This window comes from Salmo trutta, chromosome 31, assembly GCF_901001165.1.
Source record: "Salmo trutta chromosome 31, fSalTru1.1, whole genome shotgun sequence".
Lineage (NCBI taxonomy): Eukaryota > Metazoa > Chordata > Actinopteri > Salmoniformes > Salmonidae > Salmo > Salmo trutta.
The window spans coordinates 23435548-23463054 of NC_042987.1; the positions used below are offsets into that span (position 1 = coordinate 23435548).

General features: G+C 39.2%; 1 protein-coding gene across 1 annotated transcript in view; it reads left to right on the top strand.

The window, feature by feature from the left end:
- The window catches only part of brinp2 (bone morphogenetic protein/retinoic acid inducible neural-specific 2), a 123662-nt gene that overhangs the window by 44065 nt on the left and 52090 nt on the right, over positions 1-27507 (top strand). Inside the window, exons 2-5 of the mRNA XM_029725720.1 lie at positions 8071-8398; positions 19206-19396; positions 20784-20965; positions 23628-23733. Of these exons, the coding sequence (XP_029581580.1) occupies positions 8121-8398; positions 19206-19396; positions 20784-20965; positions 23628-23733 (757 nt within the window). The 5' untranslated portion in view covers positions 8071-8120. The remainder of the gene's footprint in view (positions 1-8070; positions 8399-19205; positions 19397-20783; positions 20966-23627; positions 23734-27507) is intronic.

A 27507-nucleotide genomic window follows, 5' to 3' on the forward strand; every position in this document is an offset into this window, starting at 1 on the left:
TGGGTATATCTATTATGAAATACCCTGCTCCTCTGATATGAAGATTCTTCGTTTGATTGACCATTCTGTATGCAGAAACATTATACTTTTTCCATGGAGAGTTTTGCGCCTTTTCATCCTCTCCCAGGCTCTAATAGATTCCACCTGTCTATGGCTGTAGCTTCTAGCTGACGATCACGATTACTTCCCTACTTTCTTCTCTCCAAAACATGCCGGAAGGATATGTCTCCTTTACTCCAGAAGTATCACGAGATACGTGTGATTAAAATTCATGACCAAACTGCCCATAAATGTTTTAGCAGGGTGTGTCCACAGGAGAGCTGAAATCAGTCACTACCCATCGGAATCATCAGATAGTCTTCCATGCCTGTTGGAACATAAAAACATTAACAATGTGCGGAATTGTGAAGATGATAAGCAGAGCTCTGGGCTCCATATTCTGCATGAATTCCAAGGTTGAGTATGAGATAGCAGATGAGAGACATATTGTATGTATTGCATGCTGTTCACTCAGTCTACAGGAGCAGCGGTGGGTGAGCATGCAAGCTTGGGGCAAGAATTACTTCACAAACACCTCAACAGTTTTGAAGGATGATAAACAACCATGGTAACAGAGCACAATTAATCAATCAAAACTGTGTACTTACATGTCATCATGTAAGTTGATGATAAAGATTGTGGGGGCTGTTTTGTTAGACTTCAGTGCAGCTTTTGACTTTATCGATCATATCTGCCGCTGGAAAAACGTACATGTATGTGTTATGGCTTTACATCCCCTGCTATATTGTGCATAATTGACATATTTTATTTAATATTTATTTAACTAGGCAAGTCAGTTAAGTACAAATTGTTATTTACAGTGACGGCCTAGGAACAGTGGGTTAACTGCCTTGTTCAGGGGCAGAACGACAGACTTTTACCTTGTCAGCTCGGGGATTCAATCTAGCAACCTTCCAGTTACAGGCCAAACGCTCTAACCACTAGGCAACCTGCCGCCCCAATAAAGAGTTAAGTGTCTAACAGAACAGGTGTTTAGGTGTTCTTTAATGGAAGCTTCTCCAACATAATCCAGGTAGAATCAGGAATTCCCCAGGGCAGTTGTCTAGGCCCCTTACTTTGTCACTGGTTTTAAGTAAAGCCAGTGTGTCTATGTATGCGGGTGACTCAACACTATACACGTCAGCTACTACAGCGACTGAAATGACTGCAACACTTAACAAAGAGCAGTAGTTCGTTTCAGAATGGGTTGCAAGGAATCAGTTTGTCCTAAATATTTCTAAACTAAAAGCATTAAAGCATCACTAAACCCTAAACCTCAACCAAATCTTGTAATAAATCATGTGCAAATTGAGCAAGTTGAGGTGGCTATACAGCTTGGAGTAACCTTGGATTGTAAACTGTAGTGGTCAAAACATATTGATACAACAGTAGCTAAGATGGAGAGAAGTCTGTCCATAATAAAGCGTTGCTCTACGTTCTTAACAGCACTATCAACAAGGCAGGTCCTACTGTTCAGTCGTGTGGCCAGGTGCCACAAAGAGGGACTTAGGAAAATTGCAATGGGCTCAGAACAGGGCAGCACAACTGGCCCTTGGATGTACACATAGTGGAAACTTTAATAATATGCATGTCAATCTCTCTTGGCTCAAAGTGGAGGAGAGATTGACTTCTTCACTACTTGTATTTGTGAGAGGTATTGACATGTTGAAAGCACGGAGCTGTCTGTTTAAACGACTAGCACACAGCTCAGACACCCATGCAAACCCCACAAGACATGCCACCAGAGGTCTCTTCACAGTCCAGAACAGACTATGGGAGGAGCACAGTACTACATAGATCCATAACTACATGGAACTCTATTCCACATCAAGTAACTGATGCATGCAGTAGAATCAGATTTAAAAAACGGATAAAAATACACCTTATGGAACAGCGTGGACTGTGAAGCAGCACAAACATAGGCACAGACACATGCATACATACACATGGATTTTGTGCTGTAGATATGTGGTAGTGGAGTAGAGGCCTGAGGGCACACACTTAGTGTGTTGTGTATTATAATTTATCACTTAATTTTGCCAGACCCCAGCAAGAGGGGATCCATAACAAATACAAAAAATATATAAATCGGCTTCAAAAGCAACCAAAATGATATTACTTTATAACAATCCACCCCTCACAGAGAAAAGTTGGGAATATTAGCCAAAAATCTCTATATGATAGAGTAACTCTAATATACTTTTACTTCTGGCTCTAGATTGCTTCAGGCTTTAAAAATCAGTAAAATGATCTGGTAGTGATGAGCCGTGGGCACTGATTCATGGTCATGGATTTATTGAAAAGAGGAACGTCTCTGCATTTCTGCATTCTCTCTAACGCAAGCACCACACACACACACACACACACACACACACACACACACACACACACACACACACACACACACACACACACACACACACACACACACAAATAAGTCAATACTTGCTAGCCTTAAGGCACATTGTGGGTACTTTCTGCTTTTGTGTTACATTTTAACCTTTAGAGTCAACCTTTTAAATCTCCCCTATGTTCTCATTCAGAATCAACAAGATTGGAGTGTAAAGTAAAGTAAAGTTTTAAAGGAGATGCGTAATATAAATCAAACTGTTCTGCTAGGTTTCTCCTTTGCAGAACAAGGGACTGGTACTGTGCCATCTCTCACATGAATCAAATAGAATTGATGTGCCCTAAAAGGTAGTTCAAATATACATGAAGCTGATACATTATATAAAACTATCTGAATATTTAATGAAAATATCAACAGAGAAGCACAAGAGCTCCTCGTGGCTTTTCTTGAAAATAAGATCTCATCAACCCTTTCAAAGCTAGCCATCAACCCATGGCTCATGGCTTTTCTGAAATGGATTCAGCATAAGCACAACTGACACCCACATCAGTGTCTTTCTAAATCAAGATGATTGCGGCCTTGCAATTGGCCTTGATTAGCTATTACCACTGAAATCAATTACCATGACAATGAACATTACATGTATAGATGACAGACAATATGGTTTGTTACATGTTTTCAACATACTGATGAGACCAGGTTGACAGTTGCATCATGAAAATGGGAAATGTTACACGTTCTGAAATTGCGAAATGCATTACGATTGAATTTAGCTTTTGATTGATGTTCTGCTGTTATAAAAAAAAATGTAAACATGTATCCCACCTTTGGATATTTCCTTCAATACCTCAGTAGATACTGTATATAATTAAAGTTTACAGAGGCTATTCAAACTGAGGCCCTGCTGTGCTCTCAATTACCAAATGTGTGTGTATTTTTCTTGGCAGGAATTCTACAACCTCCCATGTCACTGTGGACCTATTGGGGGATTAGTCAACAAACTAATAAAGAGTTGTTGCAATATGCAGATGGACTTTTTATGGAGACAGTGTTCCCCACAGTAAGCAGCTTGGGTAATTATCTGGGCTATGTATTTTCAGAGTAATGTATAGGCAATTACACTATACGTGGCTTTGTGTTTATGGAGAAACGACGGCAGATGGACAGGTGAAGCAATAACACATATTCGATCCTTTAGTACTTTGGGGTTTTCTTAAAATCAAACAGCTGGAAAATATGAAACCTCCTAAAGACAGATTGGTGTGTCTTAATTATCAAGTGCTATAGAAATTTTGCAGGTACTGATGGTCCTAATTGCCCATATGGTTGTTTGCTTAACTTTGGCTCCGTCGGAGACCCCGATGTAGATCTAACAGTAATATTTAGCTTGACTCCTCTCTGGCTAGCTTTTAAGCCCTATCTCTGGAGACCATCTGCCCTGTGTAATGCTGACTGTACTCTGTATTAATGTGCAGTTAATAGGTAAGCACCTGCTTTCCTGTTTGAAATGTGTGGCATCTCACTTTTAAGTGCCCTGAACAATGAGGTGTGGCTGAGAATCAGATTATTTTTACATTAATGCTTTTTCACGCCCTCCTAATTGTTTTAGCTGATTAACTTGGCATGCTTACGGTTTTTAATTAAGGCTCTTTTTCATTTTCAAGATTATGGCTTTTATTTATTTATTTATCTTACATCTTGCAAGACAGTTACCTGGGGGCAAACTTTTACTGGAAGGATGAGATTTGAATCATCTTCATGGTTAGAAAGAAACTGCTCATAAATTATTATCATATTGAAGTTACTGAGCAAGATGATCGACCTTCAATCAAATAAAATCAATCTTTATTTATAAAGCACATTTCTGGAATGGAATGCAATGTGCTTTATAGGGGGAAAAAACGAATAAAAAAAACATAGAAAATAAAAGCTGAAATATTAACTACACAACAAATATAAGATAAAAAAAAACTAAAGAATGACACAAACGGAACAATTAAAACTCTCAATTAAAAAAAAGCAAAGCAAAAAATGTGTTTTAAGATCTCCCCCCTCAGGTTCTCTGGCAGGCTATTCCAGAGGCTGGGGGCATAATAACTAAAGGCTGCCTTTCAATGGCTCTTGGTCCTAGGAAGTTTAATCAGGAAGTTCTGTGCTGTTTCGCTGTTTGGCAACATCCAACCAGCAACTCTGATATAAAAAAAACAACATCCCACAGCTTGATGCAGGGAATGTTTTTTGGCAATGGTAGATTTTTATTTTTGAGGAAAAGAAAACATGTGCATCTGAGGGACCTGGTCTGCCTTTTAATTCTCTTTGAATGAGTGGGATACCTCGCATGTTTAAACACATACAGTATAGCTTTTGGGTTGGAATCACGATGCTATCGGTGCGGTGCAGCTCGGCTCATAAGGACACAAATCTTGCGGAACCAATATATATAACAGCTGTTTGGCTTACCATAGCGTAGGAGGTGTACTCCTCATAATTGCTCTCATCCTTTCATCAAACCACGCTTAAACAAATTGCTAGGCTGGAACTGATGGAAAGTTCTGCCTTGGCTGACAGTTTTCATAATAGTGTCATAGTACAAACCCACCAACCTGGTACTATACATTCACTTTGTTGCATAAAGCAATCCACCCTCAGCATGCAGCGATACAGAAATATTGTGGGACAGCTGGCGGGGTTGCTGAGTAGTTAAAACACTGAGTATGAGTACCTGAGTTCAAGAGGACATCTGGCCTTCTGGTAATGGGACTACACCTGCTCTACTGGGCCTGGCATGAGGCAGGTGTCTGCCTACACTCACAAACAAAACCTTATTAAGTCAGACCCAATAAGGACTCACAGCTGCACTCATTGCCATGCACACATTACTGGGTAGATCTTACAGGTATAGCATTATACTATGTGCTCATTAAGCCACTGACCTGCCTGATACTGTGCCTTATGATATCTAGTATAAAGCAGGGAAGAAACACACCATTTTTAGGCTTTCTCCTAATGTATGGTCATTGACGATGTGCAGGTGTGTGTGTCTGAGTGTGTGCGCACGCGTGGGTGAGAGTGTGCGCGTGTGGTATTTAGGGGTGTTGGCCACTGTGAACATTAACCACCTGCAAAACTTGGTGAATGCTACAAATGTGAATGGCACAAAAGGTGCCCAGTTCCCCAGACCATACTTGTCTGAAATGTTATTTCTAAGTGAGAGGCGGTAAAATGGTTTTCTATTCCAACCGCCCTCGTACCTCCATACTGAATTCAAGACGTGTGTCTTCTCCTTGGTTTTCCTCGTGGGTAGAAAGGGTAAATAGGAAGGTACCTGAATTATGCAAGATGAACATTAAATGTCAAGGCTAAATTCAGTTTTTCCTCCATTGTCTCACTGGCATTTCTAGGATGTTCTATGCATTTTATAATTAGGAAGAACCTCAAGAGAGGAGCAATAAGCCCTGGGATGGAGATCTCAGTAAGAGGTGTTGCTTTTAGAACATAGACTCATTTGAAAGGCAAATTTCAAGCAAGATTGGAAAGTCAGCACTATACTGTTTATGAATCAGCTGTGGCTCGTTTTCCCCTCTAGCTTCATGAGATGACAACCATCATATAGGAAAGACTTTCATCGTGTGAGAAAAACTACACCGCAAGTCATATTTTATTTATGCCAAAGTAGAATTTACACTTGGATTCAGCATGATGAAATAGCATTAAAATCTCATCTCCTGTTTACAACTGCAAAGCCCAACTGTGAAAAGGAAAGTTATAATAGAGTCTTGGCTGTATGGGATACAGGGAGGGATGGAGGGAGGGGGGATTATACAGAATGAAAGGAAATGTGAAAGCAGCAGCAGCTGCCACACAGCTTCTCCTCTTTACTGGATCTCTCCCAAATGGCACCCTATTCCCTATATAGTGCACTACTTTCGACCATAGCCCTATAGAGCCCTGGTCAAAAGTGCACCTAATAGAAATTATGCTACCATTTGGGACACAAAAGGGTTTATTCCCCAGTGGAGTGTGCCGTGTGCAATGAGAGAGATACTGTTTTATACAGGCCCTATCTTGATGAGTGGGCAGGCAGATGATAGGTATTTGAATTATTAACTACTGTGATGCACAAAGGTGAAATAAGGCTTATGTATAGTGATTAATTCTCTACGTAATGTATATTTTGTATCATCATAGCCTTTGAAATAATGTATGGAATTCAGATCATTTGGAATGCCAGGCGCTTCAAGACAGGATCACAATACATCACATTTTACAATTATACAGACAGATTTATCTTTCACATTGCAAAACAAGAGTGAGCGACTTGTAAGATGTGAGGTGTTCACAGAATAATGGTGGTTTGTGTTCTATGTAATGAACAACATGAACTAGGAGGCTTATGTATATGTGAGATACAATAAATCAACAATTACTCCTGAGCAGTATTGAAGGATGCACATTATGCTTACTATATGTAATTACTCTACAAAGTCATTACTAAATTAACATTGTTAATAGAATACTGTGACTCAAGGAATTCTAACGTTACCACACAGGAATAAGAGCAACTTTTTGTAAAGTGTTACCTTTTATACTGTCTAAAGTGGAGTTGATGAGGTTCCCTTTTTCAAAGCTTGATCCTGCATACTTTCTCCAAGTTAGTTGCCTATAAATTACCTAAATAATTGCCTATTAAAACATAACATAATCCCATGGTACTCTCTGATTCAGAGGGGTTGGGTTAAATGCAGAAGACACATTTCAGTTGAAGGCATTCAGTTATACAACTGATTAGGTATCCCCCTTTCCCTTTACAAGTGTAAATTAAAGAAAGGTTATTTATTGTCTAAACATGCATTTTGCTCTCTCAAATTAATTTGCATTGTGTTATTTATTAAAATTGGTCCCATATCACTTGTACAGTTTGTTCTAGCTTGTTCTATTCTTGGGCCTAAATGTTTGATTGTGCACTGCAGATTTAACACTACAGTAACTTATTAATAAATAACAAAAACGTACCACCCTCTTTTTTTAAGGACGCTTCAGACATGATTGCAATTCTTATTTTGTCATAACAGCTTTGGATAATTGAGTGTGTCCTCACTTTTGTCAGCCTAAACAATCCAACAACGGCAACTTAGACCAACAGTAGATCTATACTTGGTGTAAAGCTAGGTCCTCTTTTCAAGAGCAAGGTCCTTATTCATACCTAACAATTATGTTTTCATGTGATATTGTCCGCCCACACAAACTTGAAAGCACAACTAAAAGCATCTACCTATGAGCGGATTGAACCTAGCAGTAGGATTTTGACCATGGTAAAGAGCGCTTCTGCAAAAAATAACACAGTGTGTTTTATTGAATTGAGATCTAAAATCTGTATTTTCTTTTAATTCCTTGGTGTATAGCTTCCCAACGCTAGCCAGAGAAAGGCTCTTACAGTGTTGTTAGTACAGGTTAAGATTGAAAGTCTAGCCAGTTGTACTATTACGTTTTTGTCTATGGAAAAGAAAGTTACTGCATGTGTGTTTAATTGAATTGATCCCTAAGGGAAGCGAAGGCTGTGAGGCGGATACATAAGCTAAATCTATGCAAGTGATACAAGCGTAGTGTCTGTGTTTTTCTATTATTTCAAGTTGTCCTCTGAATTGAGCCCTAAAACATGTTCTCTCTCTTTTCCAACATAGGTCAGGAGGGATTAGTTGAAGAATGCTGGTCCCAGGTGCCCAACAGGAAGATGGTGATGCGTTGGCCGAGAGCCACAGCTGTTAGATGGTTGCTGTTGATGCTCGTATGGCAGTGGACAGTGCTGGGCCACCTCGGCTGGGTTCTGGCCCTGGCTGAGGGGCAGCAGAGTAACAACCCCTCGCTCACTGCTGCCAGCACCGGACACCAGAGTGGCGACCAATTGGATTGGCTGCTGTCTGAGAAGGGACCTTTCCACCGTTGTCCGGAATACACAGAGTTCAAAGAACGCTTCCAGCAAGGCTTCTCCACACGCTATAAGATCTACAGGTGAGAATCTAGAGGCAAAGTGCGCCTGTTTGAATGTTGCTGTACTGTACCAATCAAGAGCCATTATGACCCTTCCATCCCATCAAATTATTTTTCAACATTTATTTTCAATACATTAACTTTATTCTAAATGTAATACCAAATGTGATGTACTCTTTCTGATAAGCCTTCAATTTACATTTTAATTTCCTCAGCTTAGAATATATATTGTAATGAAACAGAGGCAGGGAGCAGGCCTCGAAACCTCGACCTTCTAGCCCGAAGTCCAGCGCGCTATAGACTGTGCCCTAAAAGCATGCTCGTACGGCAGAGTCGATATCCGCGCTTATAAACCCAGGGTCGTTACAATATTTTACTCTGACCCTTCCATGCATTTTATTCATGCATTTTACTTTCCTCCATCACACAGCCTCCATTATATTTTATTTTGTTGTTGCTGCATGCTCTCCATGGTGCTACACTCACCTGAGTCAAATTATAGCTCCAGATTACTGGAAACATATTTTCTGCTGTGATGTTAATGCTACTTGAGTGTGGGAATCTTGAAGGGGTGTAGGTGCATTTCTTTACTGTAAGAAAGAGATATTTGTCTCTTTAGAAACCAATTTATTCAGAAATCTGTCACAGTTTTCTTCTCATACAACTTGAAATGATAGCTTTCATTGCAGATGTTCTGAGTATAGCTAGCCGTGATAGGTGTAGTTTTCTGACAGAAGTTGGATGGATCACGCTTCTCTTTCATGCTCTGGGACAGTGCTAGAAATGACTAGGACAAGGAACTGAAATGCAGAAAAATGCCTGCAGATCTGTGATGGAATCAGGCAGAGAGCACAGCCAGTACTGTTTGAAAGGTTGTCTAGCAGTGTGTGTGTGTTGTGTTTGTGTGTGTTAGAGCGCACTGTTGTCCGACCAACACCTCAGTCATCGATGGACATAAATTAGGTTTCCCCCACAAGCCATTTGTGCTGCCAAGGCCTTTTTATATGTTAACTGATCTCATTAAAGGACACCCAGAGGGAAAGTAAGTGTGTAAATCTGCCCATTACGAATAGGGAACACCAACTGGGTTATATAGAGGAAGGCTGATTTTATTCCCCCTCTCTGCCTGGTCACAGCTGCTCTACGGGTGGTTCACTGAAATTTTTCTGCCAAGGCAAACTCAGTCATCCTTGCTGTTACTTTCTGGAGTGAAGGGACTTTGTCCTATTTGAAAGGCAAGCCTAACATTGTTTAATCTTTCATGTTTGCCAAGTTCAAGTGTTGTGCATGGAGATTCTGTAAGTGCCATTGACATGGTAACTACACTGAACAAAAATATAAACGCAACATGTAAAGTGTTGGTCTCGTGTTTCATGAGCTAAAATAAAAGATACACACAAAAAGCTTATTTCTGTTTACATCCGTGTTAGTGAGCATTTCTCCTTTTCCAACATAATCCATCCACCTGGTGTGGCATATCAATAAGCTAATTAAACAACATGATCATTACACAGGTACACTTTGTGCTGGGGACAATAAAAGGCACTCTAAAATGTGTAGTTTTGTCACACAACACAATGTCACAGATGTCTCAAGTTTTGAGGGAGCGTGTCATTGGCATGCTGACTGCAGGAATGTCCACCAGAGCTGTTGCCAGGGAATTGAATGTTCAAATCAAATTTTATTGGTCACATATACATGGTTAGCTTAGGTTATTGCGAGTGTAGCGAAATGCTTGTTCATTTCTCTACCATTAGCTGCCTTCAACGTCGTTTTAGAGAATTTGACAGTACGTCCAACTGGCCTCACAACCGCAGACCACGTGTATGGGAGTGCCCCATGGTGGCGGTGGGGTTTTGGTATGGGCAGGCATAAGCTACAGACAACAAACACAACTGCATTTTATCGATGGCAATTTGAGAGATACCATGACGAGATCCTGAGGTCCATTATCGTGCCATTCATCCACCTCCATCACCTCATCTTTCAGCATGAGAATGCACAGCCCCATGTCGCAAGGATCTGTACACAATTCCTGAAACCTGAAAATGGCCCAGTTCTTCCATGGCCTGCATAGTCACCAGACATATCACGCATTGAGCATGTTTGGGATGCTCTGGATCGACGTGTATGACAGCGCGCCCCAGTTCCCGCCAATATCCAGCCACTTCGCACAGCCATTGAAGAGGAATAGAACAACACCCCACAGGTCCCAATCAACAGCCTGATCAACTCTATGAGAAGGAGATGTGTCGCGCTGCATGAGGTAAATGGTGGTCATAACAGATACTGGTTTTCTGATCTACGTCCCTACCTTTTTTTTAAGGTATCTGTAACCAACAGATGCATATCTGTATTCCCAGTCATGTGGAATCTATAGATTAGGGCCTAATGAATTTATTTCAATTGACTGATTTCCTTATATGAAACGTAACACAGTAAAATCTTTGAAATTGTTGCACGTTGCATTTATATTTTTGTTCAGTATACATAGCATGTATTTACTATGCCTGTGAAATGTGTAAAGATATATGTGATTTGAGTTTCGAGGAGCCCCCATGCCAATGAATAAATTGAATGTGAGGGTCACAGGGGGAAGGATGCTTAAATTCCCTGCAGAATCTAGCTATGGTGATTGTCAAACAAAGAGCTTCTGCTGCTGCTGGTGTCTTGGAAGGTTTCTCTCACAGACGAGGTTTGCAACTCAATAGATATCCCTTTGAAATAATGGTCTGATGAATAAATACAATTGTATTTCATGTGGTCCATACATAATGAACCACTTTAAAACAAGATAGAGAAGCAGCCCTTTTTGCAGCTTGGGTACTGTTCTTTCATTGGCCTTCATTTGGTAGGAAATAGGAAAGAAAGGGAAGGATGTTTATAATATCCAGACAGGAAAATACTCTCCCAGGAGGTGTTTTGGGATGATAGATGCGTTCCCTTAAGAAACATTACTGTTGGCTCATTGTGCTTTTGGTGCCATGAGAGGTGGCAGAACTGACAGCCTATAGGGACCATACTAAGCCCATCCAGGCCCCTATGGCTTTTGTAACTGGTAACAGCTCATTCTGGAGGCAACAAGAGCTGTCAAGACAATAAAATAAGAAATGAGACATTGTCACAAATGATTACGTCAGGAGGAATAATGCTGGTAGAGAAATCTGAAACATTTCTGATAAAGAAGAGCATTTTCTAAATAAAGGAAAGATGATTAATGACTGAAATGTCTGGCAACTATAGATTTTTCAGGAACTGAAATGTGATTTGTGAGAGATTGGTGTCGGGTTCTGAGGCACTCCGGCATTGTGTAGATGACTTGATGTAATTTCCAACACTCTACACTAACCAAAATCAAATTTCACATTATGTATTGAATTTATGTTTTGCCTTCAAGCATATGAGTTTTGCTGACTAGTATTTCTATTTTGGCATTGTGTTGTGCTGTTTCAGTTTTTGCTGAAAGTGTGATTTTGTTATTTCGTATTGGCTTAATGTTACTGTTTTTTGTAATCTTTCTTTAAAATGAATGTGTAAGGCTTTCAAAATACAATACAGCCCTTCAGTACAAAGAGTAGCTAAACTTATTTTCAAAGGGATTCTTTCAAAAACCAGACATCAGTTGTTCAATTCAGGTTCAGTAAAGGGACTGTTGGTTTCAGGGTGAATATAAAAACATTAACTAGAAATTCATGTGACAAACTGCCTGTCTCACATCAGGTCAGACAGGAGGGACAATTGATAAAATTTCCTATTTTCTTATCAGCCATTTTCCATAATGTTTTTGATGGAATTGTATATCAAGTGTGGCTAAAACTGTTTCTAAATCTGAAGTGTGTCCATGATATGAATACATTGTCTGAGGGACAAATGTATTTGCTGTTTTTCATTTTCCAGCTTTTTATTCGATTGCCTCCGGCAACACAGTTGAGGAATCTAATTACTCTGTTGAATTCTGTGACTCCCCATGTACAATTAACAGGATTAATTTGAATTCTAATTGAGAATCAGAATGTGCTATTCAACTTGGGAAAATATATGTTTTTAGCCACTCCTATTGTCTAAACCTGTGCTATTTCAGTAATGTATTTTGAGAAAGTCTTTGTATCTCTGCATCAAAGAGGCTTCTGCAAGTTGCAACACCATAGTACTTTTGTCCAGACCAGACCAGCCCTGTCTGGCCCTGAAAAATTGTGAGAATCAATATCAAAAGTGTACTTGAAAAGTCTTCCAAGAAATTGCTACAATACTTCACAAAAACACATTGAAATGATAGAACGCCTCCTCAGTTGATGAGGGCCAAATATTAATAAGCTGGAAACCCAGTTTTCAGCTTCCAGAGGAAATGGGGCAGATCAACCATTCCCCTCTTGCCTCTCAAAATAGCTCACAGAAATCTAACATGGAAAGAGAGGCATTCAACACCTTGATTTGCCAGTGTGTGGCTAATATATTCGGCAAGCAGCTGTTGTGATCCAGGTTAAACCCATACCTACTGTACAGTAGGTGATATTTTGCATGGCTTTAGGCTGCTTCATGCAACCATGCTTTATGAAGAAAAACATCTATATCAACGCAGCTGTGGAATACAGCCTCATCTGCAAGAGCTGATAAATATACAGTGAGCTCCAAAAGTAAAAAACTACTTTTTGTACATAGTCCCCCCATTTTCGGGGATCAAAAGTATTGGGACAAATTCACGTACGTATATTAAAGTAGTCCAAAGTTTAGTATTTGGTCCCAAATTCCTAGCACGCAATGATTACATCAAGCTGGTGACTCTACAAACTTGTTGGGTGCATTTGCTGTTTGTTTTGGTTGTGTTTTAGATTATTTTGTGCCCAATAGAAATGAGTACGGAGCCAAAACAACAAAAAATGTATCACTGTCCCAATACTTTTGGAGGTCACTGTAGATATAGACAATGTAATGAACTCATTAAACATTACCTTCCATGTTGTAACTGAAACTAACTTAGGGGTAACACTCATAGAAATAGAATTAATCATTCTAATTATACGGTAACACGTTTCCTGATCATGTACTGTAGAAGTAGAAGCCTTGGGAAAGTTCTGCTTGTGTCAAAGCTCTGACTCATAGAGGAAGGTAGTGGAATGTTAACATTTTACTGCAGTGGGCTGAATCAGGGTCACACAGTGTTTATTGGTAGTCTTAAACAAATCTACTTTAAACCAAAAGTATACACCTCATGCACATGCTTACTGGCTTTAAAAAAAGAAGACACCTGTACCATGTCAGATATAGAGTTGAAATGTATTCCATTTTGAGTTTGCATCCCAAATGTACACTCTATATACATCACAGAAGACTGAAATATAACAAAACCATTTCACATAGAAACACCAGATTTTGGGACTATTTAAAAAAAAAAATGTTTTTATTAATTATGAAATCATGAAAAATATTAATATCATTCCACCCATGAGGCCACTAGAGAGCAATGTGGTCATTTGACGGCAGGAAAGGGCTACAACAGTGTTAAAATCCAGGTGCTCTGCTCTTATCAAGTAGGGAATGGAGTATTCACTAAGGTAGAGAGATTTAGCTTAAACAATTCCCTGCAAGCCTGCAGGGCTGCAGGTGCAATCATCTTGTGCTAAAGCCCTGTAATTTAGAGCATCTATCATCATTAACAGCACTGGAATGGTCAGCCAACGCTTTTACATTTAACTTTTAGAAATCATCATGAAAGAAAAGTAATGCTCCATTCACAACCTCTGTCGTCAATAATGTTTCAGTCAAGACAACATCATCCAAAGCTAATAGACAGCATCTGATGGTCTTTACACATTATAGGCAAAGATAATGTGATGTAAGATTTTAGGTTTACTTTTGATATTTGGATTATCCGCATCAACACTGGTTTGCTAATACTTCGTAGCCCTTAAAATTCTTCCAAAGACTGGTGTCTTCTTCATGTTTCTGTACACTACTCAACATTATTACAGAAATTAGTGCATTCAGAAAGTATTCAGTGCACTCAGTGCATTCAGAAAGTATTCAGACCCATTGACTTCTTTTACATGTTGTTATGTTACAGCCTTATTCTAAAATGGATTAAATAGTTTTTCCCCCTCATCAATCTACATACAATACCCCATAATGACAAAGCAAAACATTTTTTTTTAATGTTTTCAAATGTATTAAAAATTAAAAACAGAAATATCACATTTACTGTACGTAAGTATTCAGACTCTTTACTCAGTACTTTGTTGAAGCACCTTTGGCAGCAATTACAGCCTTGAGTCTTCTTGGGTATGACGCTACAAGTTTGGCACACCTGTATTTGGGGAGTTTCTCCCATTCTTCTCTGCAGATCCTCTCAAGCTCTGTCAGGTTGGATGGGGAGCATCGCTGCACAGCGTCTCACGTCTCTCCAGAGATGTTCGTCCGGGCTCTGGCTGGGCCACTCAAGGACATTCAGAGATTGTCCCAAAGCCACTCCTGTGTTGTCTTGGCTGTGCGCTTAGGGTCGTTGTCCTGTTGGAAAGTGAACCTTAACCCCAGTCTGAGGTCCTCAGCGCTCTGTAGCAGGTTTTCAACAAGGATCTCTCTGTACTTTTCTCTGTTCATCTTTCCCTCAATCCTGACTAGTCTCCCAGTCCCTGCCTCTGAAAAACATCCCCACAGCATGATGCTGATGATGCCAGGTTTCCTCCAGACTTGACGCTTGGCATTCAGGCCAAATAATTAAATATTGGTTTCATCAGACCAGAGAATCATGTTTCTCATGGTCTAAAAGTCTTTAGGTGCCTTTAGGCAAACTCCAAGCGGGCTGTCATGTGCCTTTTACTGAGGAGTGGCTTCCGTCTGGCCACTCTACCATAAAGGCCTGATTGGTGGAGTGCTGCAGAGATGGTTGTACTTCTGGCACATTTTCCCGTCTCCACAGAGGAACTCTGGAGCTCTGTCAGAGTGACCATTGGGTTTTTGGTCACATCCCTGACCAAGGCCCTTCTCCCTCGATTTCTCAGTGTGGCCGGGCGGCCAGCTCTAGGAAAAGTCTTGCTGGTTCCAAACTTCTTCCATTTAAGAATGATGGAGGCCATTGTGTTCTTGGGGACTTTCAATACTGCAGACGTATTTGGGTACCCTTCCCCAGATCTGTGCCTCGACACAATCCTGTCTCGGAGCTCTATGGACAATTCCTTCAACCTCATGGCTTGGTTTTTGCTCAGACATCCACTTTCAACTGTGGGACCAAATCATGTCCAATGAATTGAATTTACCACAGGTGGACTACAATCAAGTTGTAGAAACATCTCAAGGATGATCAATGGAAACAGGATGCACCTGAGCTTAATTTTGAGTCTCATTGCAAAGGGTCTGAATACTTATGTAAATAAGGACATTTTAGAATAAGGCTGTAACGTAACAAAATGTGGAAAACGTCAAGTGGTCTGAATACTTTCTGAATGCACTGTACATATATACACATACAGATGAAGTCAGAAGTTTACATACACTTAGGTTGGAGTCATTAAAACTCGTTTTTCAACCACTCCACACATTTCTTGTTAACAAACTATAGTTTTGGCAAGTCGGTTAGGACATCTACTTTGTGCATGACACAAGTAATTTTTCCAACAATTGTTTACAGACAGATTGTTTCACTTATAATTCACTGTATCACAATTCCAGTGGTCAGAAGTTACACTAAGTTGACTATGCCTTTAATCAGCTTAGAAAATTCCAGAAAAATATGTCATGGCTTTAGAAGCTTCTGATAGGCTAATTGACATAATTTGAGTCAATTGGAGGTGTACCTGTGGATGTATTTCAAGGCCTACCTTTAAACTCAGTGCCTCTTTGCTTGACATCATGGGAAAATCAAAAGAAATCAGCCAAGACCTCAGAAAAAAAATTGTTGACCTCCACAAGTCTGGTTCATCCTTGGGAGCAATTTCCAATCACCTGAAGGTACCACGCTCATCTGTACAAACAATAGTACACAAGTATAAACACCATGGGACCATGAAGCCGTCAAACCGCTCAGGAAGGAGACGGGTTCTGTCTCCTAAAGATGAATGTACTTTGGTGCAAAAAGTGCAAATCAATCCCAGAACAACAGCAAAGAACCGTGTGAAGATACTGGAGGAAACAGGTACAAAAGTATCTTTATCCATTGAAGCAATATCTCAAGACCGGAAGTTAAAGTTTGTTCGCAAATGGGTCTTCCAAATGGACAATGACCCCAAGCATACTTCCGAAGTTGTGGCAAAATTTAAGGACAACAAAGTCAAGGTATTGGAGTGGCCATCCCAAAGCCCTGACTTCAATCCTATTGAAAATGTGTGGGCAGAACTCAAAAAGCGTGTGCAAGCAAGGAGGCCTACAAACCTTACTCAGTTACACCAGCTCTGTCAGGAGGAATGAGCCAAAATTCACCCAACTTATTGTGGGAAGCTTGTGGAAGGCTACCCGAAACATTTGACCCAAGTTAAACAATTTAAAGGCAATGCTACCAAATACTAATTGGCTGTATGTAAACTTCTGACCAACTGGGAATGTGTTGAAAGAAATAAAATCTGAAATAAATCATTCTCTCTACTATTATTCTGACATTTCACATTCTTAAAATAAAGTGGTGATCATAACTGACCTAAGACAGGGCATTTTTACTAGGATTAAATGTCAGGAATTGTGAAAAACTGAGTTTAAATGTAGTTGGCTAAGGTGTATGTACACTTCAGACTTCAACTGTACATACAAACACACATACATATAAAATACATATATATATATATATATATATATATATCTTTTTAAAATATATTTTCCTTTATTATTTTCCCCTAACCCTACCACCACTCCCCTAATTGGAGTAAACTAATGAACAACAACACTTAAGTTTCCACTTCCAACTAATACATACTATATACATTTTACAGACACAATCTATTTTACAATAGCTATCTTTTGTTTGTTTTTACTCCTATTTTTCTGCTACCCTCAACCCCTCCCATCTATTTCTGAAGACCATCCAGTTTGATTTCTATTTGCCATATATTATTAACTGCGCTGTTTCACAAAAGTTCTGAACCTATAGTATAAACATTTTACGGACACAGTATATTTTATAATAGTTATCTTGTTATTAATGCCACCCTTCATCTCCACTCAACCCCTCCCATCTATCTCTCAACACCATCCATTTTGGATTTCTATTTGCCATATCTTTTTCAACTGTGCTGTGATGTTTCACAAAAGTTCTGAACCTTTCTATTCTCATAGTTTGTACAGATTGTAAATTAAAGATACATTTTTTTTGCTAAGAGTATTATTGTATTATTGATTGATTGACTATGATTTTTCAAATCACCCAGTAGGGCTATCTGCAGAGGTAAATGTTGCAATTCTTCAGCCATTCCTGGACCTGTGACCAAAAACAAACTACATATGGACAGTACCAAAACAAATTATCTAATGATTCTGTCTCTTATCAGCAAAATCTGCAGAGCTGGGATGGTTGTATCCCCATATATATAACATTCTATTGGTTGCAAGAATTTTGAATAATCATTTAAATTGAACAATTCTAAGTTTTGCATCCGGCGTTGTTTTGCGTATCAGTTCATAAACCATGTGCCATGGAATCGGTACATTGACAACCTCTTCCCAACTATTTTGCAATCTATATGGCACAGCTATTAATTTGTTGGTCCTTAATTTAAACTGGTATGCTTTTTTATTTATTACACTTTTCTTTAACCAAAATTGGATCTTTAATGCACGGCCGACAGTCAAGTTCCTTACTTTTTCCCTCTTCCATTTGAGTTTAACCACAATATTTGTTGTATTCTTTGTTGTGTTTTTTCTGGTGGATTAAATTGAAATTGCAAGCAACTTTCTACGGCTTATTTTAAAAATAGCGATATTTTGGAGATTAGTTAATTTTCAAATAACGGAAAGTGAGAGGATGTAATCTGAATAAAGGGAAAAAGGCCATTCGTCAACATGGGGTGAGACATTCTTACTTATCTGCTAGAGAACCAGTTTGGATTTAAGTATAACTTTTGTATGACTGACGCCTTTTAGTGAGAGGTCTAATTCTCTAATATTCAATCATTTCTAAGCTCCGAATTCATATTCATTATATAAATAGGCCCTTTTCATTTTGTCTGTTTTGCTGTTCCAAGTAAAATTGAATATTTTTTTGCTCATATAATTGAAAAAACAGGTCGCTAGGTGTAGGCAAGACCATAAACAAATAAGTAAACTGGGATATGACTAAAGAGTTGGACTGTAACGTTGTTCTTTGTCTTTGAAATTGTGTAACAGTATGCAATTACAGTTTAATTACCTTGTACTTACATTGTACTACCAATGTTATTCCTGTGGCATAATGCCTATGTAGTGTTAGGTTGGACTAAACATGTTTTCTATACTTTCTTTCACTGAATCATGATCAAACAATTTCCATGTTGTGTATGTTGTCATGTAAGTGCAAATGTATTTAATGTCCATGATAATCATACACAACTAATGTAACAGCTGGTTGTGACTATTGTAATGCTGACTTCAAATAATCTGCAAAAGAAGTGTTGATGTGGAATGTCAAGTTCTATTTTTCCGCTTGGAACAATAGCATGTTATTGTCGCTGTTTTGTTATTTTTTGTTCTGAAGGAATACATACATATATTCATATTCAAATTGAATAATAGTTTTTATTGCAAATGTATGGACATCAAGCTATATTTTCTGCTGATATTTGAATTCTCTCACGTATGCAAGTATCAACCTATGAAATGACCCAATCACCATGAATCAGATTTTTCAAAATGTCCAAATTTGGTTCACTTGCAGGGAATTCAGCCATTGGAAAGTAAACAGTTTGGCTACAGAGAAGAGGGACGTTTTTAAGGCCCCCTTGCCACTGGCGCCGGAGTTTCTACGCAACCTGAGGCTGCTGGGTCGAAGGCCAAGTCTGCAGCAGATCCACGAGAACTTGATCAAGAAATATGGGACACACTTTTTGGCGTCTGCTACGCTAGGAGGTGAGCAGCTCCACATACACCTACTCAGTGGCAGTTAGCTCTAGGCTATGTGGCTAAGGGATGTTGTTGCGCATCGCAGTTGGTTCTCAAAATAGCTTCAGTGTAATGTCATCTCCTTAGATATTGATCATGTTGACTGCCACAAAACAAGCCAAAGGTTACTCATATTTGGAACACTGTGCTCATGGTATCACTGGTGACAGTGTCATACCGGTAATTTGTCAATAGAAACTTTGTTTTTACTATTCAACATAAGTTAACGTTAAAGCTAGAATCCTTAGTTGATACATCCACTTTTGGACTTATAAAGAGGTATATCCATTGTTAATGAAGAATATAACTTATAAATGCCCAATGAGCTTAGTTCAACTGTTATTCATAACCCAAAATATAAGCTTGTTTTACTCCAATGTTTGTAAACAACCTAAATGTAAACAAACGCCAAATAGCCTCAAAACAGGGTTAAAACGATTCCTTTCATATTATGGATGTTCCTGCGACCATAGCTCTGTCTATGAATTTGAGTGGTTACATTTTTCCAGCCCCATCCCTTAGCTTTTTAGCGAAACAGGGGCAGTTAGAATGCTTTGTTATTATTTAAATGAAGGATTCCAGCTTCAATACATATTGTCAGTCATTCTCTGTTAGTATGGACACAATCTGCTTGGTGTTGATTTGACAATCCATGATTGAGGTACTGCTGAATACATAAGGAAATTTCAATAGTTATAGTTTGAGATGTGGAATGCATTACTCCGCCTAGCATCTAAATAATTGATTGAACAGTCATGGTCCTGGTCTCTAAACATTTGCTGTGACATCAACCAGAATATTATGTCTGATGAGATGTAGGCACTAATTATGATGTCACTTAATGGTGGATTGATGAAGTGAAGTTACAGAGTCTAAATGACAAGAGAGATGAATGCAGTGGCAAAGCCATAGTGAGCTTTTGTAATCAATGGCTCAAATTAAAAGGGATGGGCCATACACTGCATGCTAATGAGATGATCGCAAATAGCAATGCACACATTCTTCTGCTGGGTACTGATGGTATCTCATAGCCTCAAGGTAGAAGAGAGCTAAGCACACTGTCTGGTATTACTTTGAAAAGTCTGGGGTTTCATACAAGACAGAGACAGACCGTTATAATCTGTCTGCAGTCTATGAACTTTTGTCTGAATACCTCCGTTAATTCCTCTCGTGGAGAATAATGTCACCCATTACTCTCAACGAGTATTACAAATGTATTGTCATTATGAGTGAGCCAGTTGTTCTAGTTGTTCGTTAGTATTAAGGACTGTGTGTATATTTGACTGAAGTTCCCTCCGGGAAAAAAGTAATTCTACTCTTCTTTTCTTTTCTCTTCTATTATTTCTTTCTACAGGAGAAGAATCGTTGACAATCTTCCTGGATAAGCAGAAGCTCAGTAAGAAATCGGAGGGACAGGGAAACAGCTCGGTGGTCTCCCTGGAAGTACTGCATCAGTTGGCTGCCTCTTATTTCACAGACCGCGAGAGCACCTTAAGAAGACTTCACCACCTACAGATAGCCACCTCCGCCATAAAGGTAAATCTACTGCTACTCTCAAGCACACTCAGCCATTGAAGCATCCAGTTTCTTTTTCAGAATATATTCGATTAGTTTGCTAGAGTATATCCAATTTGTCAGTGGGTTGTACATGGAAGTTGTATATGGCCGGTTAGTTTTCATTTGAATGTGAAACAGAATGATGGTAGGCTACTGAGACCTTTGGCATTGAGAAATCGTTCCGTGTGTCTGTAATACAATGCTCAACTCCAGTAAAAAAAGGTTGCATGGGTAATGTTTTGTTGCTTAGCAGCTAATTACTCAGCATACATTTGAGTTCCACACACACACACACACACACACTTTAAAAGGCAGTATTCTCATCTGCATGCATCGAGTACTGATGTATCATGATGACAGGAGGTGAGTGCGTGGACAGGGTGGGCTTTCAACATTTATTCAAATAACGTCTGTAAGATTTTCCAACTTTTCATCTCGGATAAAATAACTTATTCTGAACATTTCGGACTTGATCGTGATTTTAGACAAGTGCTTCCCAACATGTTGTGCTGTGACTCTTAAAAAGCTTTTCAGATGTTATTTTACACCACGCAGAAAGTGCCATACTGTAATGCATTGCAACGGGGGATTTTCCAATTTGCATATTAGATTTAAGTGGGGTATTTTGTGCTTTTAATGATCAGACTTTCCCTTATTTAGACAACATCCTGGTAAGCTAGTCATTCATATTGTACCTTAAATTGACAAATGGGTTACAGTATATGTTAGAGTATTTTAGAGTAAATACTTTCTGGGTATTTACCAGCAAAGCTACATATCATTTGATCTCTGTTGTTCTCTGGTTGCCTCTAGAGAACAAATGTCCCATTTGACCTATGGTACACTTCACTGTCATCATGACCACATACAGTACAATGTCATTATTTGTTATGACACTCCATTGTCCTCAGGATATTGCAAGTATGTTTGAGCTTAGATTACACCGAGAGCAAAATATAACGATAATGATAGCAATATGACATGATCCCAGTAACAATCCTATAATGTATGCTCCAGCTTGATCTACTTTAAACTGCATTTAACTCAATCTACTTCAATAGCTCTGTTTGTAATGTAAGATTATTTGTCAAAGTCTATAGAGCTACCATTACCATTTTACAGAGTACTGGTACCATCATGTTTGTCAGAAAGTTTCACAATGGGCTGTACTAGTTATATGTATCCAAGCTAACTGGCAGACAGCAGAACCGTCTAAATAACATTATGAAGCACCAGGAATCAGTGTTTAAAACTATGTGAAAGGATAGACAGTTTAACACTCACATTAAGAAGACTTCAGCCCTGCAGTGCTTCAAGACGAGAAGCTGCTGGTTACATTTTTGCAAAATTATCATCTCTAGTATGTGAGCCAACTGCTCCTCAATGCTCTGTCAACTCAGCTAATCATCCGGGAGAGAGTGGGATGTGCTTGACCTGTCTGTGTACGTGCCTTTAGGCTTTGTGGTTGCAATGAAACCTCTGTAGGAGGAATTAAATATATTGTCTTATGGTAATGCAGGGTGACCATGAAGTACTTCAATGTAGTCGGAATATATTGCAGTCTTATAGTTGAAACAGATTCAACTGACACAACTGGAGTTGAAACATATTCACAGACACCTTCACAGACACAACAGTAAGACGAATGTAGTATAGTCCACAATGCAAAGCATGTATTGTTGCATTGACTTGGTATTGTTTGACAGGGGTCGATTGAAAAACAATATTTTATAATGAATAATTTGTAAAATGCCATATTAATTGAATCTATTGTAGCTTACTGGCAGCATTTATTTGACATTAAATACAATCTTACTCCTACATAACTGCAAGGGAGATTTGGAAGGAGATTTGCAAGGGAGGTTTATATTGATGGGTGAGATTTTATGAGGACAAAGTGACATCACATCATTTGTAAAACATAATTTACTGGTCGAAATTGCTCAGCCAGAGGCATATCATTAGTATTATTGCTAGTTCTCTCATCATTAGCCTATACTCAGAAAACAACATCTTTCACTATCATGTTCTTGTACATTCTTCTCATCCAATAACTAATTGTACTCTTAGAAAAGAATATGCTATCTAGAACCTAAAAGGGTTCAGCGGCTGTCCCCATAGCAGAACCCTTTAAATAATTACTTTTGGGTTCCATGTAGAACCCTTTCCCCAGAGGGTTCTATATGAAACCCAAAAGGGTTCTACCTGGAAACAAAAGAGTTCTACCTGGAACCAAAAGGGTTCTCCTATGGGTAAAGCTGAAGAACCCTTTCGGAACCTTTTTTTGTAAAGTCTTATATGTACAGGATCTTGCCTTTTCACTGTTGCCTTTTCAATTTTTGAGCTCCGTACTACTGTATATTATTCATATATCATTCATATTTCAGTGACAGGAGTTGCAGGGGCATCATTTCTTTTTTTCTGATTTCTCCTGGCTTTTGGCAAGATAGCATTTTTTGACAGATGTGACATCTGAAAAATAGTGCAGATGATGGTTCTCTGACTATCGTCTCAGATGATTGCAGAAGTATTTTGGTACGGTTAGAAACCGCCCGTACTGTTTACTTACTGCCAGAAATGGGAACAAACAGGAGCATGATTCACCAGTAATAAGGCATTAAAATATCTCCTTGTTTCCTAGGTAACAGAAACTAGGACTGGGCCACTTGGATGCAGTAACTATGACAGCCTTGATTCTGTTAGCTCTGTCTTGGTACACAGTCCTGAAAATAAAATACATCTAAAAGGTAAGCTATTTTACTCCTTTCTCAAAATGGTTGGACTGTGTTCTACTATATTTGTGTATAATCATAGAAATAGAATGAATAAAACTGTCTTGGAAGCTCTAACCCTGGCAATTTGACTGGTACGAGCTGTTCTTTGGCCCGAGGCAAAGCCAAGGGCTGGGAAACAGCCCTTAGGAGGGAGTTATCACATGATAATCCATGGGTTCGAGGGCCTTATTGCTTTTATAAAACGGTTGCCAACATATATATAACAAAAAAGATTAACGACATTTTGCAAAAATGAGTAAATTAGTTTTTATACATCCTTCCACTAGACAATATAGTCCGGGCAAAAGTCAGTTGTTAGTTCTGAGGTTCTGAAGTTGCTAACCAATGAGGCTGGTCGTTAATTCTATTCTTATGTTTTTGACCCAGTTGTTCATTCTATTAATTCCACATTAATAGAATGAACTACATGCCAACAAATCAGCTAGCTAACAGAGGTTCAATGATTTCCAGATAGACAAGAACTTTAATAAATTATTTATAAATAGGCAACAACCAGCTAGCTGATTGTCGAGTCAATAATATAGTTATGGAGGCTAGCTAGGCTAACATTACTAGTCTTTTGCTAGGTAGTTAGCCAACTACAGCTAACACACAATCACATCAAGCAGCTGAAATGACAGCAAAGCATGTGCATTTTCATTTGTTTTACCTTTGTTTCTATTGCCAATTCTTTGCATATATCCATTATAATGATCCTGATAAATGAATTCCCCTGGATCAGAGAAGCTGTCAGTCACGTTCATATGCAGAGCACGGAGGAGATCGCAAAAAGAAAACTGCAACATGTTGTGCAGGTCGGATAGGCACACAGCGAGGCTTATATTAACCCTGCTGTACCAAACCAAATGCTAGGCTAGTAGAATGGAGAAATAATTGTCTAGACACTTTTTTCCATTAAGTTTAGAAATTGACTGGCTGGGCTATGGGACAGTGGATGTGCATTGATAAATCTAATGGAACTGATACAGGCATTACCCGTGGAATGCGGGAGTTGTGGTGCTCTAACTCCCTGCTTTCAGCCTCCCAGGATCCAAACAACCAGTTTTATAAGATGCAGTAATTTCCATGGTATTTTGGAATGTTCTAACAATTGATGCTGGATTGCCATGGTAATGTAGAATGTTCATTCAAATGATGCTAAATGATGTGGCTCATGCAATGGAACGTATTTTTTGAAATGTCTGTTGAGTTGACTCAAAAAATCACAGCACAGATTTAATGGTACATGTTCTGCTTTTACTTAGGGTGTGTTCGTAAGTTCAATCTGGAGTGCCAGAGTGTTATTCAGAGCGTTATTAGATTGTCCTTTCGTAAATTAAGAGTGTTTCGCTCTCGTAGCGTTCAGAGCGCACACTGGATGCTCTGGCCGAGGAGTAGGGTTGCGTTCTGACCTCTCAACGGGGTTCAAGCACCCAAGCTAACTGGCTAACGTTGGATAGCTTGCTAGTTACTTCCAGACACAAATGAGAGGACACCTCACTTTGACCATTTTACTTGCCCTAAATGGTGCACAACTCCAGGATTTGTGGAGTCGACTCCGATTCCTGTGGTTGGAGTCGTAGGAGTCGACTCTTGCTCGACTCCCAAAACACGCTGAAATGGATGCGCACACACATAGACACCACCTCATTATTGCAGAGTCCTACTAGAAAGACTACATTTGCGTTCTAGAGGACAGACATGAGCATGATGCTGCCCATTTGCTCACCAATTTAGCATATAAAAAGCCTTTTTGTTTGAATTTAGAAGGTGATGTGTAGTACTAGAATATTTCTGTGATATTTCTGCTGTGTGCAGCCTTGACTGATCCCATGGGATGATGTGGCGCACTCAACGCTGATAAGCCTATTCTTTCCCATGTTGTAGCCCTATTCGTACAGGAATTACTAGAGATGTTGGTTTTGTAATTATCCAAGCATGTGCGTTATTCCAGGGGATGATTCACACAGGATTCGTTTTTCAAAACTGCCCCCTGTAATTCCACATTTTTTTCAAATTTAATTGACTCTTATGATGGAAGCCTGGAGGTTTTAATTGTAGGTGTGAAGATATCTCAACATCATGTTTAGACGATAATAGGCTAGCTACACTGATAACTCGTGCTTGGCTGCCAAATGTATAGGTCTACCTATAATGTAAACATTCCTGAAGTGTGATTATAATTATTATTTTAATGATCCATGGTAGATGTCCTTCCTAATAATAATGCCCCAACATCCTGCTGATTTGAGCCGCTGAACCATATTTGCACTTGACTCTGTTTATGGATGAGAAAGTGAACTTGCCATTTCCAAAAAGTTTAGCGGGGATGCTTTGCGATCTATTGCCTAGGACAAGGCTCTCCAACCCTGTTCATGGATAGCTACCATCCTGTAGGTTTTCATTCCAACCCTAATCTACCGCGTCTGAATCAGCAGCCTCCATTGCCTGGTTGATGAACTGAATCAGGTTAGTTACAACTGGGGTTGAAGCAGAAACCTATGAGAAGGTAGCTCTCCAAGAACAGGGTTGGAATGCCCTGACCTAGGACACCAACAGTCAGCCAGGTTTTCATAAAATAATCTATAGGCACAATACCTTTTATTGCACATTAGGGCCTTAAACTGATGCATTCGGCGATGTTCAACTTCAATTCACTGGCACTATGAAGAATAGCTTAACCATACTAATTGATAGCCTAATATATACGTTAATATACTTTTGGGGAATTTACGAGGCATTGCTAGACAAGATATTACTAGATACAGATTACCAAGCATAGCGGTTGCCCTCGCTGGCTCGCCTGCTCCTCTTTCTCTTTGCTATGAAAGACGCTAGTATGTGTTTGGTCTTCGGTCTGTTGCATGTAGAAATAGCTCAGCCTACTCATTGGTAGCCCCTACTTTAGACTACTGAACTTCCGTTAGACATCGCAAGCCAAGAAATTGACAAATACAGCATTAAGATAGCCTATAGCCTACATCTTTTGATTACAGATGCACAGTTCGTACAGTCTGCCTAACGGTCTGCCTCCCTGCTTAACTTCCTGGCTATGCACATCCCATCCCATCTCTCTCTCTCTCTCCCTCGCTAGCTCGCACTTTCTTTACTGTGAGAGATACGATAGTTTGTGTTCTCGAAGTAGACTATGGCAAATAGTTTCCTCTGTTGCAAAAATACAGAATCTTAGGAGTTTGACACCTAGAAATAATGAGTCAACACCGGGAGTCGACGGGCAAGGAGTCGATTAATCAATAATTTTTGAGTCGACTCCCCTCCACTACTTTTACTCTAGGTTGAAGATGGGAAGGTTAAGACAACTTAATAATTCCATGAGGAAGGGTTTGGAAAAAATTTACAAATTCTTGGGACCAGCACTATTGCTGATTTATACAGGATTAGCATTGAAAACATGACCAACGGTCCGGAAATCCAGTAATGAACTGGCTGTAGATTATGTTCAAAACATCTAAAATAAATGAATAGAATGACAGTAAAGCAGTTATGCTACAATATGTGTTCGCTGAGTAGTTATTTGAAATTCACTACGATTTTGTTTATTTTTCACTTTGATGGTGAACTGCTACCATTCACTCCCAGTCATTACGAATACGGAAGCTGGTCCCAAAGACTTATGGGATATTAGAATCCTCTTATCTTAACCTGTATATTTTTATCCTAGCTTTTACTTCCTGGCATGGGTACACTCAAAATGGCTGCCAGTCCACCCATTATGCCGTCATTGAC